This window comes from Castanea sativa, chromosome 3, assembly GCF_040712315.1.
Source record: "Castanea sativa cultivar Marrone di Chiusa Pesio chromosome 3, ASM4071231v1".
NCBI lineage: Eukaryota > Viridiplantae > Streptophyta > Magnoliopsida > Fagales > Fagaceae > Castanea > Castanea sativa.
Window position 1 is genome coordinate 26,586,223 of NC_134015.1, and position 15,820 is coordinate 26,602,042.

The window sequence follows — 15,820 nt, forward strand, 5'->3', positions numbered from 1 at the left end:
AAGAAAGAGACAGACGCGAGCTGAGAGAGAGAGAGAGACCCATCAAAAAAAGCTTTCATATGTGATATGTTAGCTCTTTTTTTTTTTCTCTAGCCCCTGTCAAAAGTCCTCTCAAATGTCAAATGTCAGCTTTTCTACTTTTTTATTTTTTTAGCCCTCTATTAGTTGTGAAAGATAGTTTCGTATTTGAAATTTGAATTGATTTTTAATTTTTTTGTGATATATATAAATGTATGGACTTAGGCTTGGGCTTGGGTTAGAATATTGGGATTACAATTATAAATTATGTGTGTGTATATATATATATATATATAAAATAGTAGTCATTTCGAACTGGTATGTCAATATTGATTGGTACTGAAATATATCATTCTCTTTGCCAAATCGAAAAGGTCTTCAGTACAAAATTCACTCTCTTGATTACGAAACAATGATTTTGTGTTTATCTTTATTGATAGTTTGTTAATACTAAATGAATGCCTATTTGAAATTTCATAATTTTTTTTTTTTTGGCTATACTCGGCCCCTAATTAAACCCCAATGCATTATTGGACAGCCATTCTATTCTATTAATATTCTTCAGTTAGGAATTTTCGTTTCGAAGCCCTAATTATGGTATTGAATCTATTGATATATTAATCATTATTAATTTTAAGAGATAATTACACTTTACCCACCTGTGGTTTGCCTCTAATTTGATGTGCCTACCTGTGGTTTAAATTTTGACACTTTGCCCACCCGTAGTTCATTCCGTTTATGCTCCATAACCCACCTCTAATTTTTCCGTTACTTTAACAAGTTTCATCAAAAAATCAAACAAGAAATCAGATCATACACTCCATCAAACTGAAAATACAGTCAAACTGAAAATAGAAATCAGTTTGACTGTAAAATTAAGCTTCCCATGTCGTAAATGAATTTCCCTTTCCATTTTACCTTCAATAGATTTCCAAATTTACCTTCTAAAAATCTTTGGCTGTATCCATTTTACCTTTAATAATTGAATTGATACTTCATCACTTCTCTCACACACTCCTCACACACCCCGAAACTCAGCTCCACCCCCACGCACCGACGACAAAGAGACGCAACTCCACCCCACACTTCGTCGAAGGTCTGACGTCCACCCACACTCTGACGCAGCTCCACCCCACACTCTGACGCCAGTTTGGTGAGTTTTCTCCCTTTTCTTCTCTTCTCTCACCTCTGCCCACTTCAAGCTCTACATGTACCCGATCCACCAAGGCAAAAATCTCCCTCATGCCGGCAAAGCTATACCCACCTCCAACATCTACGATCTGTCGCCGACAAAGCCAATCTATGGGTTAGGGTTTTGATTTGTGGAGGAGAAGCATGACTGATTTGGGTTTGGGTTTTGAGGAGCGTGACGTATAGGTTGCGATTTGGGTTCTGGTGGTGGTCGATCTGAGATTTTGGGTTGTCACGATGGACATCAGCTTGGGGTCATGGTGCTGTGGGTAGACCTAAGTTCGTGGGGCCATGGGTAGCAGCTCGCCGTGGGTCTTGGGATTGAGATCTGTGGAGTAGTTGATTTGAGTTTAATTTTTCTGGGTTTGAGAAGACCTAAAATATATGTCTGGATTTGAAATTGGGGTTTCAAATATATGCCTGGGTTGAATTCATTTGTTCTTAAGTTCCATTAAAGTTCTCTAAGTTTAATTTTTCTTTCGTTTTCTTCCAACAGAGAAGTTGAAACTGTGATTTTTCTCTCTCTCTCTGCATGTTGATTTTCAATGTGTTACTAGCAATTTGTGACTATTTTTTGTGGGCTTAATTTTGAAGCCAATTTGGTATAAACACTGACTATTTTTTTTTTTTTTCATATTTTCGCTAGAGCAATTGTATCTGAATAGTTCATTGCTCTGTAAAAATTTGGATCTAAATCTGAATAGTTGTTTACTTGTGGTTGAGACGATGGGTTCAAATACAAGTTGAAGTTCTAAGAAATTGCATAATTTTTTTTACCAATAGCACATTTTGATCTTGTTTTCTCTTGAATTTTATGTTTTTTATGTTTTGGGAGGAGAGAGACCTAAGAATAGTGCAAAAATACATATTTACCCTTCTTTTTAACAGAGATGGATAACATGAGACTAACGGTGGTAATCACAAGTGGGCAAAGTGTCAAAATTTAAACCACGCACATCAAATTAGAGGCAAACCACGGGTGGGTATAGTGTAATTATCCCTAATTTTAAACATACGCACAAATGGCCTTTATATTGACATACTGTGTTACAAAGATTGATGGGGGCATTTTTGACTGACCATGGAAGCTTTTTCTAATTTTAAAGTAAAGTCAATAAAAGTGAAGTTGACTCATTTAAGGATGTGAGCTCTTGTGAAGAAGTTCATTTTTGCCTTTATAAAATCCAGATTAATGACATTCTTTGATATATATATATATATATAGATATATATGGAGAGAGAGAGAGAGAGAGAGAGAGAGAGAGAGAGAGAAATGACCATCTAAGAGCATTAACTATAACCCCCAAATTGCTATTTTTTACAAAAACAAGTATTATCTTAGATGCTAGTTCTAAAATTTTTGCAACTTAGCTATAGTAAGATGGTACTTTTAGAAATTACTGTAGTAAGTCGTAAAATTATTTTTATTATATTTTATTACTTTCTCCTCTCTCTCTCTCTCTCTCTCAAATCGACATGGAGACGATGCTATGGAGATCGGCTTGTGGTGGAGGCGTGGTTGTGCCTAGGTCACAATGGTTGCTAAGATGGTGAGTTTGCTGGGCTTTGTTCTTGGTTGGGTTGGTGGTGGATGTGGCAGTTAAGCAATGGGTTTTGGTGTGGTGGTGCTGTGGAAGTTGTGGTTCATGGTGGAGTTGTGGAGGTCGTAGGTTGTGGTTAAGGTGGTGTTTGTGGTGGAAGTTGGGGGGTTCTGGTTGTGGCTAGGCCACGGTGGTTTTGTTCTTGGGTCACAGTGGATTTGTTGCTTTGTTTTTAGCTAGGTTGGTGGTGATTAAATAATGGGTTTTGGTGTAGTGGTGCCTTCTGTTGTTGGTGGTGGTGTGATTGAGAGAGAGACACAGCAAGACAGTGACAGAAATTAGATAGAGAAGAGATAAATAGTTTTATATTATTTTAATGTGTTGTATGTAAAAATAAAAACTGCGATATTGGATGTATTGTAAAGTGAGATGGTATAATAGATAAAGTAACTTTTTAGATGGTAAAATAAAATATTTTTTTTGCAATCTTGAATGCTAATGCTCAATGGTGCTTTAAAGCTGAGATGTTATTCAGAGATTCTAAACCCAAAAACTTTTTTGATATGGTTGAAGATTGTTTTTATCTTATCAGCGCATGGGATTGAAAATTTGGAATGTAAATTTGTTGTTTTGTTTTGAAATTGGAGACCACCTGTAGATTTTATTTTATTTTTAATTTCTAGTTACTGTGTACATTGGTTTTTAAATTGTAACAATTTGAGCCCAATATTTTTTAAAAATTTGTTTATTTAACACAGCTCTCATACCCTACAAATGATTGTAGTGATGATTATAAGAAAATTTTAAATCTCTACCATTTTTTTTTTGTGTAATCGATTTTATTTTTCTTATAGAATTGAGTGGATACCGTTGCACCCATTGGGTCAAGTGTGGCGGCCACTAAAGTAAACATAACTTTAAAACAATGGCCGTGGTTATGCATCCATCTCGTCCATGAAGATTTTAGAAAGATGCCAAAAGCAAACACTTATCTTTTTTGCTAACAACGTACGTAGGATTAAGAAAAAGTAGGGTTTTTCACCTTTTATCAATGCTTTTGCAATCATTTTCATATGCTCAAGAAAAGGCCACCAGAAGAAATGGTAGCATATATTCGGATGTAATATCATTGCCTGTGATCATATATTCCATTACAGTAAAATGCACAGGGACAATTTACTTTTACTGGAATTAGATTCCAATTTAATTGTTAAGCTTTACAATATGAATTAACACTTAATCTTGCACAATAATATTATGTTCTTTGTAGACGACAGCTAGTGTCTTTTGGGTTAGGAATCAATTAAGGATTGGCAGTATGAATCAGTACTACTGGAAAGCAAGTGTTTGTGTTTGAGGGAAAGAACTGATTCTATACTTAAAGCATGTGTATTATACAATTTATACTTGCCCCTTTTAGTCATAACAATCACTTTTAACAAATAAAGCTACTTATGAAAACAAAAAAAGTTTTATATTTGTTATGAAATTCTAATCGAGAACCCATTAGTAGATTATATTATGAAGAGCTGGAAATTAAGTCAATAAATATATTGTAACTTTTTTTTTTTTGGTAGAATATATATTGTGACCTTGCTAATTATCAAGTATCACTCGTTAACATCCTTATCAGTTAAAGCTCCTCAACTTTGAAAAATGCCCAAATAAAGGGAAAAATACAAAAAACATCGCATGAACTTTGTGTCAAAATCAAACTGATATATTTTGTGATCAATAATGGTCTTATCATGATACCATTCTTGAAGTTTCATGTCAACATTTTACTTGCTCCAATTTTCGTACCAATCACTTTTTTGTGCTGTTTCCGTGGACTGGGTAATTTTTTATTTTTGGTTGCTAAAACGAGGACTTGGCAATCTTATCTTATGTGTATGATTTGTTACAGATGAAGCTTCCTATTTGACTAACAAAAAAGAAAAGAAAAAAAGAATCGATATTCTCATGAACTTCGGCCTTTGACTCTATAAGTAACCCATTGGTACTAGCAGGTAGCTTATAATAATTATATTAAAGTCAACAAAATATTGTCTTTTCTTATTATCACAATTAATACGTGAAATCAATAGGACATTGCTAATTAACATTTAACAAGGCTAACTCGGTTAATCGGGGTCCAAAAAAATATTAAAAAATATCTACTCCTGTTGTGAAATAAGAGGGAATTGTGGAATATCAAAACTAGATAGAGAAATCTGTAGATGTGATAATATGTAGAATCTTTGAGTGGTCATCTACACACTATTATGGATTTAATATAAAATGCATGCAATCTTCTTTTTTTGTTTTTTTAGGAACTCATGCAATCTTCTTTTATTGAAAACTAATATCATGCATGTGCCATACACGGCTTAATAAAACAAATTATATATAAATTTTAAAAAATATTTTTTTTGATAATATAATCAAATCAAATCAAATAATAAAATAATAAAAATATTTTTAAAATTAAGCTACATGGAAAATGAATATTATGTAAGTTCTTCTTTTTGCAAAAAAAGATATTATAAAATTGTGGAAATAAAAGGCTCAAGATGCGTTTTTGGGCCATAGACTGTGTCCGAGGACGGGTTGATGGTAATAGGGATGTTATACTTAGAGGCCCACGAGCAAGCTGTTGTGAAAGAGGTTATTGGAAGTAATCTGAGGAGGGGTACCTCCTCGAATAAGTGAAATAAGGGTCAGATGGTGCGTCATGTTGACTAGAATGATCTTTCAGGAGGTCTTGTGGGTGAAGATATGTTTTACGGGGGCACAGAGAGCAGAGACAGTTGGAAAATATCTCAGAGTAAGCTGCTACCACCGCATTCAATGCTCTGTACCTAAGTCTCTGGCCACATTTATGAGAAAGTGATACCTGAACAGTGGTTTTCAGCCTTACAGCTATTACCTAAGAAATTCAAGAAGAGGCTAATGGGACAAGTATCAAGGGGAGCTGTTTGAATCTACAAGTGGAGAGCAAGAATGGAGAGGAGGAGGAACTATACGAAGGAGGAAGGTCCTGTAGAAAAGGGGGATCGAGAGATAGAAAGAAAAACATTGTAGACTGGATATTTGTAATTAATCTTTAAGGGGGGAGAAATATAAGCATCTGGTTCTCGGCTTGAGTCCGATGATAAGTTTCATCATATATTCGTTCATCCTTGTTGTTTTGTAATCTTGGGTCATTGTCGTTACCGTTTAAGCTCATTAGAAACGAGATTTCTGACCCACACTCTATAAATTTATTATATTGGACTTTTTAGGCCTATACCCTCCTTCTTGTTGGGCCTAGACACGAATTGCGTTGTTAAAATTGGTGCCGTTTATGGGAAATCTTGGGGTTTTAGTGAGTCTGAGGTCTAGTTGTGGCAAATTCAGGTCCGCATCAAGTAGAGTCTAGGGGGTCCCAGCGTTAAGATGACTTCCACAATCTTGAACAAGGTGGAGACCGGGAGGGAAGTGTACATACCACCCATACTAGCAGAAGTCAGTCACGAGGTGGAAGCAAAGTCTCCTATGAGGAGAATGCCAGGGCCATATAGTTGGAGATTGACCGTTCGAGGAGAAAGTTATGTCATGAACGACGGAGGCGGATTCAGTCCATCTCTGACTCTTCCTCTAGTGAGAATGAGAATGAGGAGGACAGCTATAGGCCAAGGTTGAGAACTCCCGCTAGTGAGTCTTATTCGTATGGAGAGAGTAGCCCCCATAACCGCAGGAATAAGAATTTATCCAGCAGAGGCTTGGGAACTGATGCTATGAGTAGGACACTGAATCAAATTTCTAAGTCACCCTTCACACGTAAGATTGAAGGGGGAAAACTTCCTCGGCATTTCACTCTGCCAACATTCACCATGTATAATGGTCGAACTAACCATGTGGAACACGTAAGTCATTTCAACCAAAGGATAGCTGTGCACTCCAAGAATGAGGCGTTGATGTGCAAGGTTTTCCCATCCAGCTTAGGGCTTGTCGCGATGAGGTGGTTTGATGGCCTGGGATCGGGATCAATTGATTTCTTTAAGGAACTCACCTGGGCGTTTGGATCTTGCTTCATTACATGCAGTAGAGTTCCTCGGCCTTTGGATTCTTTGTTGACTATGGCCATGCGAGAGGGTGAAACCTTTAAAATGTACACAAATAGATATTGGGAGATGTTCAATGAGATTGATGGGGATTTTGATGATGTGGCCATTAGAACTTTCAAGGTCAGCTTATCAACCGAGCATGGTTTGAGGGAGTCCTTAACTGGGAAACCAGTTAGTAGTGTGCGCTAGCTCATGGACCGTATTGATAAGTATAAGTGAGTTGAGGAGGATCAGCATTTAGGTAAAGGAAAGGCGAAGGTGGTCTCTTAAGATAGGAGGGACTTCAGGTCGGACAAATATAACGATAATCGTCCTTGGCAAGATTTTACCAGGCAAACTGGGGCTGGTATCGTGCCACAGGCTGTCAACATGGTGTTCCGAGAGCCAGTTCATCAGATTCTGGAGAAGATCAAGAATAAGTCATATTTCAAGTGGCCTAACAAAATGAGCGGAGACCCCACTAGACGTAACCAAAATCTTCATTGTCAATATCACCAGGAGCGAGGACACACCACTGAGAATTGTAGAAACTTGTGGTATCATTTAGAGCAATTGGTTAGAGATGGAAGGTTGAAACAATTCTTATATAGGCCTAATGGCCAACTAATCATACGAGCTCCAGCACTCAAGAGAACATCTCTTTAAGGCCCCCATTGGGCATCATTAATATTATTTTTGCGGCTCTTGGGAGGATGGGTTCATGTCCTTCCAGGGTAATGACTGTGGCTCGGCCACTACCCGAGAACTATAATCATAAGCCGAAGAGGGCTAAGGTTGCACTACAACTGGCTTTGAGTTTCTCGGAGAAGGATAAGGTTGAAACTATACAACCACATGATGATGCTCTAGTGGTCACGCTCAAGATAGGGGGTATGACGTGAGGCGTGTAATCGTGGATCAAGGTTGTGGGGTAGAAATTATGTACCCCGATTTGACTAGTTATGATTCACCTTTAGTAGGGTTCAATGGGAAGATGGTTATACCAATGGGGTAAGTCAGGTTGCCAATACAAACGAGGTCAAAAATTCTAGAGGTCAACTTCATAGTGGTGGATGTATATTCTCCATAAACGGCCATTGTGGCGAGACCCTGGCTTCATGCCATAGGGGCTGTCCCTTCTACTTTGTATTTAAAGGTGAAATATCCATCTGGGGATCGGGTTAAAGAGTTGATTGGAAGCCAGTCTACGACGAGGCAGTGTATGGTGGCTGCAGTTAGGCATCAGGCTGAGGGTGGGTCCTCGGCATTAAATGAGCATGGTTTGTAGCAATTAAAGGAGCCGGAGTTTTTAGGGGGTCTATCGGTAGAAGCAGAATGTGAAGCCTTAAAGCGAGCTGCTATAGGTAATGATAAAGAGACGTATTTTCGGGTAGGTGCTTAGTTGCCTCCACAGGAGAAAAAGGAATTGGTGAAGTTCCTTAAGGGAAACCTTGATGATTTTGCTTGGAATGCTTACAAGGCTCCTGGGGTAGATCCGAGCTTCATTTGTCATCATTTGAATGTCAACCTCGCTGTTGTACCGAGAAAGCAACCACCTCGGCAATCATCTAAAAAACATTCTGAAGCTATCAAAGAAGAAGTAATTAAGCTCAAGCAGGCAGGAGCTATCAAAGAGGTATTTTATCCTGATTGGTTGGCCAATACGGTGGTGGTTAAGAAGAAGAATAGCAAGTGGCAAGTATGTGTAGATTTTACTGATTTAAATAAAGCATGTCTCAAAGATCCTTTCCCCATGCCTCGCATCGATTAGTTGGTGGATGCCATGGTTGGGCATCATCGGATGAGTTTTCTAGATGCATTTCAAGGTTATCACCAAATACCTTTGGCTCTAGACGACCAGGAGAAAACAACCTTCGTTACTCCTATACGGAACTGTCATTATAAGGTAATGCCTTCAGTTTGAAGAATGCAGGGGCTACCTACCAAAGGATGTGACTAGAATGTTCAAATCACAACTGGGGAAGAGTATTGAAGTTTGCGTGGATGATATGGTGGTAAAGAGTAAGGTGGTGTCCGAGCATGTTGGGAATCTTGGAAACTTCTTTGAGACACTAAGGAAACATAAATTGCGCCTAAATGCATCCAAATGCTCTTTTGGTGTGAGATCCGATAAATTTCTGGGCTTTATGGTTACACATCGTGGAATCGAAGTTAATCCTGACCAAGTCAAGGCGATTAACAACTTGCAACCACCTCATAATCCTAAGGAAGTTCAGAGATTGACAGGAATGACGGCTACCTTAAACCAGTTTATTTCTCGGTTTGCGAACAAATGTAGGCCTTTCTTCTAGTTGCTGAATAAATGGAAGGGATTTAAATGGACTAAAGAGTGTGCTTTGGCTTCTCAACAACTTAAAGAATATCTTTCTCGGCCACCCATTATGTCCAGGCCCGAGGTGGATGAGGTTTTGTTTGCTTATATTGATGTAGCTTGCCATGCTGTTAGTTTAGTGTTGGTAAGGGATGACAATGGAGTTTAGAGGCCAGTTTATTACGTAAGTAGATCATTGCATGAAGCTGAGATTCGTTACTTACCACTAAAAAAACCAATTTTGGCACTACTTTTAGTCTTACACGGTTGTGGTTCTAACCCAACTCTCGCTTAGGTCTTTACTTCGGAGTACTAATTATATGGGAAGGGTTGCTAAGTGGGGAACAATTCTGGGGGCTTTTGATATCAAGTATATGCCACGTACCTCTATGAAAGACCAGGTTCTTGCTGATTTGGTGGCCGAGTTCGTTGAGCCCTCATTAAAAGAACATATGAAGAAATCGGACATGGATGAAAAATCAATTGACATGATTTACCTGAAGGAACCTCTATCGTGGAAGGTGTACGTGAATGGTGCAGCAAATCAAAGAGGATCTGGAGTGGGACTGGTTATAATATCTCCAGAAAAAATCATCATTGAGAAATCTATGAGAATGGGTTTCTCAGCCACAAATAACGAAGCCGAGTATGAAGCTCTCTTGGTAGGCATGATTATGGTTCAGAAAATGGGAGGGAAAGTTGTGGAGATGTTCTCGGATTCAAGATTGGTTATAGGTCAGGTGGAAGGGGAGTTAGAAGCCAGAGATCTGAGGATGCAGGAGTATTTAAATCAGGTTAGACATTTGCGATCAAATGTTGAATCTTTTACCTTAGTGCAAAATCTAGGAACAGGAATAATCATGCTGATTCTCTATCCACCCTTGCAACGTCCTCGGCGCAGAATTTGCCTCGGGTTATTTTAGTGGAGGATTTATGTGCACCTATTAAGATGAATGTAGATATAGTCTGTGTTCATCAGATTAAGGTGGGACCTAGTTGGATGAACCCCATTGTGCTGTATCTTAAAGAGAATATCTTACTTGAGGAAAAGTCTGAAGCTGACAAAGTATGTAGGAAGGCTCCTAAGTTTTGGTTGTCCGAGGATCAAAAGTTGTACAAACGCTCTTTTTCTGGACCATATCTGCTGTGTATGCACCCTAAAGCAACAGAGCTGCTTCTAGAAGAATTGCATGAGGGGATTTGTGGAAGTCATACAAGGGAAAAATTTATTGTCTCATAGAGCCCTTACTCAAGGATATTAGTGGCCTAATATGCAGAAGGAAGCACTAGAGTATGTAAAAAAGTGTGACCAATGTTAGAGGTTTGCTCCCAACATTCATCAACCAGAAGGAGTTCTCAATCCTCTATCCAGTCCTTGGCCTTTCGCTCAACGGGGCTTAGATATTGTGGGATCCTTCCCCAAGGCAGCAGGGAATAAGAGATTTCTGCTGGTCGGCACAGATTACTTCACTAAATGGGTTGAGGCTGAGCCACTATCAAATATTAGGGATCTAGACGCAAGAAGATTTTTTTGGAAAAATATTGTCACCCGATTTGGAATTCCTCGTACTCTTATCTCAGATAATTGCGTTCAATTTGATAGTAAGGCCTTTAGAAGATGCTGCTGTAAGTTGGGTATTACAAACAGATATTCCACTCTGGCTTATCTACAGGGGAATGGACAGGCTGAAACTGTTAATAAGGTGATAGTTAATAGACTTAAGAAGAGGTTGGATGATGCTAAGGGGAGGTGGGTGGAAGAGCTGCCACATGTCCTTTGGACCTACAGGACTACACCCCGTAGGTCCATAGGAGAGACCCTTTTTTCAATGGCTTATGGGGCCAAGGCAGTAATTCCTCTCGAGACAAGTTTCCCAACACTAAGGACGAACTCTTTTAGTCCGAGCAACAATACAGGATTGTTAGAGAAAAGTCTGGACTTGGTTGAAGCACGAAGGGAAAATGCTATGGTTCAGCTAGCATATTACCAGCACAAGCTTAAACAAGGTTATGACTCGAACGTGAAGCTAAGACCACTGGCGCTAAGGGATTTGGTTTTAAGGAAAGTTTTGGGCACGAAAAAAAATCCAGCTTAAGAAAAACTAGGGCCAAACTGGGAAGGGTCATATCGCATCACCTTAGTAGCTGGAATAGGGGCTTATTATTTATGACTCAAACGTGAAGCTAAGACCATTGGCGCTAAGGGATTTGGTTTTAAGGAAAGTTTTGGGCACGAAAAAAAAATCCAACTCTTGGAAAACTAAGGACAAACTGGGAAGGGTCATATCGCATCACCTCAGTAGCTGGAATAGGGGACTTATTATCTTGAAGATCTGAATGAAAAGGTTGTACCACGTCCCTGGAATGTAAATAACCTGCGAATGTATTATTATTAATGAAATATTTTCCAGTTCTATATAGCCTATTACTTTATGTGTTATATTTATTATTTCTTTAAAAATTAAACAGAACCATGGCTATGCCTGACTCCTTGGACCACATACCTTGAGAAAATTAATATCTTCCATTATTTCTTTAAGAATCAAACAGATCCATGGCTATGCCTGGCTCCTCGAACCACATACCTTGGGAAAATTGATATCTTCCATTATTTCTCTAAGAATCAAACAGAATCTGGGATATGCTTGGCTCCTCAGACCACTTATCTTGGGAAAATTGATATCTTCCATTATTTCTCCAAGAATCAAACAGAACCTTGGCTATGCCTGGCTCCTCGGACCACATACCTTGGGAGAATTGATATATTTTGATATTTTTCTAAGTGTTAAACAAAACCTTAGTAATGTTTGGTTCCTCGAACCATTTACTTTGGGTAAATTAACACTTCGAGCTTATCTTCCTAAGCATTACGCATGATCTAGGACATGTTTTGATCCTCAGATCACATGCCTCGGAATTTTCCACAACAGGGACTTAAACGAATAGAAGTTCACAAGCGACATTTAAAGCGTTTGCAAGCATATCAGACATGTCAGCTTATTTCCTTAAGGTCAGTCAGCTTATTAAGAATAATGTGAATAAATGGCTACTGAGATGTGTGGATTTTGAAGTTACAAATGCAATTTACTAATGTTGTTGACTTAATAATATTGTGGACTTAATAATTTTTATTTATGCTAATTGATTAAAAAGGTATTATCATCCATGCAGATACCAAAGTCAGGCATGTCTCGTTGTTTTGCTAATCAAGCATTAAGGAAAACAAAAACTATATAAAGGAAAGATATAAACGTCATAAATAAGGAAGAAAAACTTGTCATTTTCATTACTCTGAGCCTCATGAGACAGCAATTCATTTACAAGAATATGATTGTGAAAAAAAAATGCCAATAACAATGTAAGACAAACAAAATCCTAGGAGTTAGCCTTTGGCTGGAGGAGGAGGATCTTCTTTTGTAGCTGGCTGAAAGGTAGCAAGATCTTTGCTCTTAGATTTGGCCTCTACCTCCTTCACCTTAACCGCTACATCCTTGGCCTTAGCAGCTTCCTTGGTCTTTGAGGGAGGCTTGACTTCCTTGCCCTTGCCTTTATCCTTCTTCACTCCATCCTTTTTGCTCTGGTCGCCAACTTGGCTAGATCCTTTGGAGGCCGCAAGGGGAAGAGGAGGAAGGTCCTGCGCAGCCGTGAGCTGTTCAGAAGATTCTAGGACAGTGGTAGAAGGAAGCATAGAGGCAGCTGGGACTTCACGAATATCAGAACCATCTTAAGGTCCAGAACCATCTTTTGCTAAGTGGCTAGGTCTATCTCTTTGAGATGGAGTTGTTTGAGTTGATCTTCAGCCTGCCTCTAAGCATTCTCTATACCAGATTCAGCGCTCTTCCGCGCTCTCTCCTCGGCAATCAATTTATCAGCCAACTCTTTTTTCTCATCCTGCTAGTCCCTAAGGCCTTGATGGTCTCAGTGTGGGCTTGGATCTCGGCGTTGGTCTCCTTCTTAACGTCCTTGATCCATTCCTCAGCAATAAAGACTTCCTGGATAGCTTGCATAAGAATAATAAAACTTCCATAAAAAAATGATGATAAAAATTCCTTAGTGTTTATCTAACTAATATGATAGTGGGACTTACCATAGCAAGGTCCCTCTTTAGCGACATGAAGAAGTTTAACAGCTTCATACGCTTTAGAGCATCCATGTCCTTTGGTAGGAGGAGAGGTTGCTCTAGGGCTTCAGCGATGTAAACTGAATGCCCTCTTTGAAATTCTCTAAGGGAGGCATTCAATGGGATGGCAGCCCCCTTTACCTCTAGCCGAGGAGCCCAAATGTGTTATTGGCACACCTCGGGAGTAGTTGTCTCTTCTCTATTGTTTGCAGGAACAACCCGCTTGTCCTTGTCCATCTTTTGTTGCTTGGCCCCTTTTTAAGGGACCAGCTTCCCTTCCTCTACGTCTTGCTCCTTCCTTTTCTTCTTTGAATCTGCTATTGGAAGTAGGCTAGTGGTGGTTGTAAGAGGGGGAAGGTTAAGTGGGAGGGTTGGCAGAAGTTGAGTTTTTGGGGCCTCTTTGGACGATGATCCTTTCTATCTAGCAGCCATTATCTCTTTTAAAGCCTTTCTCGGATTCAAAGCCATTGATTCTTCCTCGGTCTCGCTATCTACCTCGGCGATTATCAGAGGAGGAAAATGGGTTGTTGACCTATCGGGTTCACTCTCGGAGTCTAAAAGGTCGATTGGATTGATTCGCTCCTCTTCTTATTTCTCGAGTTGAAATTCGTCTATTTCTTCCTCAAGAGACAAGCGTAAGGATGTAGATTCCTCCCTGTGAGCTGCTACTTCGGGATGTATAGAAGGGGGGATTGCTGCTATTGGGCGTGTGAGAAGGAGGAGAGGAGGCTCGTGGGGAAGGTCTTGTAAGGCAAGAAAGCTTGCTTCAAAGACGTCTATTCTTTGGCGCCTACGGTCGTCCGCTGTGATTGCGTTACCTACGTCTTGGAAGATGGTCGATATTGGTTCAAAACCCAAGATGAGATGGACCGCCCTCAACTGTCCGTCTTCACTCACAAACACCTCGGACCTTAAAACTCTGTTGAGGTCCTTGACATTGGATAGGCTCAAGCGGGGCGCTATGTGTTGCCTGTCTAAAAAAACATCCGAAAAGCCAATCATGGTTAGGCCAATAACATTCGCCACCAAAAGGAAACTAATATACAACAAAAATATGAATGATAAAGTTAGAAGAACTAAATACCGTGCCAAGGGGCCTAACCCTATGAAGTTAGACATGGTGTTCCCTCCTCGACTGGGTAGTGAAGACGGTCGTGCCACTCCCCGGAGGCGATTAGGTAGTTGTCCTTCATGCCCTTGTTAGATTTGGGAAGACACGATACAAGCCTAACGACGTTAAACCTAGACTTGAGGTAATACCCCGAGTCTGTAAGTGAGCAACACTCATACATATGGACAACGTCATGCCATGTGAGTCTCAAACCCATCTGCTCATTGAGAGCGTCGACACTACCTAAGATTCTAAATACATTAGGTGCACATTGGTGCAGGCACAACCTATGGTTATACAAGTAGTCTCGAGTTACGCCCCTATGGGAAGTGTCATTCCTCCTTCTATGAATGCGATTATGGGAATGACGACTTCCCCTTCTTTCCTATGGGTATATATCTGGTCTGGGGCGCAATATCTCAAACCAACTCTTGGAGGGATGTGGTATTTGGCTCGAAAGCCCTCCATACCAGCAGGAGTGTCTACTAGGTCTTTGAATCTACCCATTTAAACAAAATAGAAATGAATATTTTGAAAAAGGGGAAAAGATTAAGAGGCCGAGGAGAATGGCTGAGGAGAAAAAGACTCTAAGAGCGTGAAAACTTACGAGAGAAAGAACAGATGACTCTTCAAGAGCTTCTTGAGAATTTGGAAAGTAAGGGATTCTTAAGGGCTAACCGGTTTATGAAGTAATGAAATAATTATGATCTCCCAGATGTTTTATATGAGAGGTGGGATTGAGTGGGAGTTATCCCGCTCAAAATTCAAGGAGAAGTTCTAACCATTGGATTTGCATCCCACCGTTGAACATGGACGATAGGGCGTCGCCTAGAGCATTTAATGGGGCATCACGAGCTTCGAAGCGTCAAAAATAGGTATAGGAGGGGGAAATGACATTCTCACGTGAAGAAATTGGCGAAACGTGTGGAAGCTGCTGTGTTGAATCAAAACCCCAATTTTTCTCTTCAGATGGGAGAGAAAAATGGAGTTTTGAGAGGCTATTGTAGGGATAAAAGGCCCAAGATGCGTTTTTGGGCCATGGGTTGTGTCCGAGGATGTTTACTTGTCCGAGGACGAGTTGATGGTAATAAGGATGTTAAACTTAGAGGCCCACGAGCAAGTTGTTGCGAAAGAGGTTATTGGAAGTAATCCAAGGAGGGGTACCTCCTCAGATAAGTGAGATAAGAGTCAGGTGGTGCGTCATGTTGACTAGAATGATCTTTCAAGAGATCTTGTAGGTGAAGATATGTTTTACGGGGGCACAGAGAGCAGGGACAGTTGGGAAATATCTCAGAGAAAGCTGTTACCACCGCATTGAATGCTCTGTACTTAAGTCTCTGACTGCATTTATGAGGAAGTGATACTTGAACAGTGGTTTTTAGCCTTACAGTTATTACCTAAGGACTTCAAGAAGAGGCTGATGGGACAAATATTAAGGGG

The 15,820-nt window shown here is 39.8% G+C and overlaps 1 protein-coding gene across 1 annotated transcript; it reads left to right on the forward strand.

The window, feature by feature from the left end:
- The first annotated feature begins 7,554 nt into the window (after positions 1-7,554).
- Positions 7,555-11,245, forward strand: LOC142628756 (uncharacterized). The gene is made up of 10 exons (XM_075802797.1): positions 7,555-7,715; positions 7,798-7,828; positions 7,974-8,081; positions 8,232-8,512; positions 8,751-9,098; positions 9,228-9,294; positions 9,407-9,718; positions 9,833-9,943; positions 10,129-10,215; positions 10,823-11,245. Exons 1-10 carry the CDS (start codon positions 7,555-7,557, stop codon positions 11,243-11,245), a joined length of 1,929 nt encoding a protein of 642 aa, XP_075658912.1.
- The last annotated feature ends 4,575 nt before the right edge of the window (positions 11,246-15,820 follow it).

Coding starts and splice junctions, on each gene's coding strand:
- LOC142628756 (XM_075802797.1), top strand. CDS start 7,555: ATGACTGTGGCTCGGCCACTACCCGAGAACTATAATCATAAGCCGAAG. Junction 9,719..9,832: donor GAGGATCTGGAGTGGGACTG/GTTATAATATCT, acceptor ATTATGGTTCAG/AAAATGGGAGGGAAAGTTGT. Junction 9,944..10,128: donor TGCAGGAGTATTTAAATCAG/GTTAGACATTTG, acceptor TGTGTTCATCAG/ATTAAGGTGGGACCTAGTTG.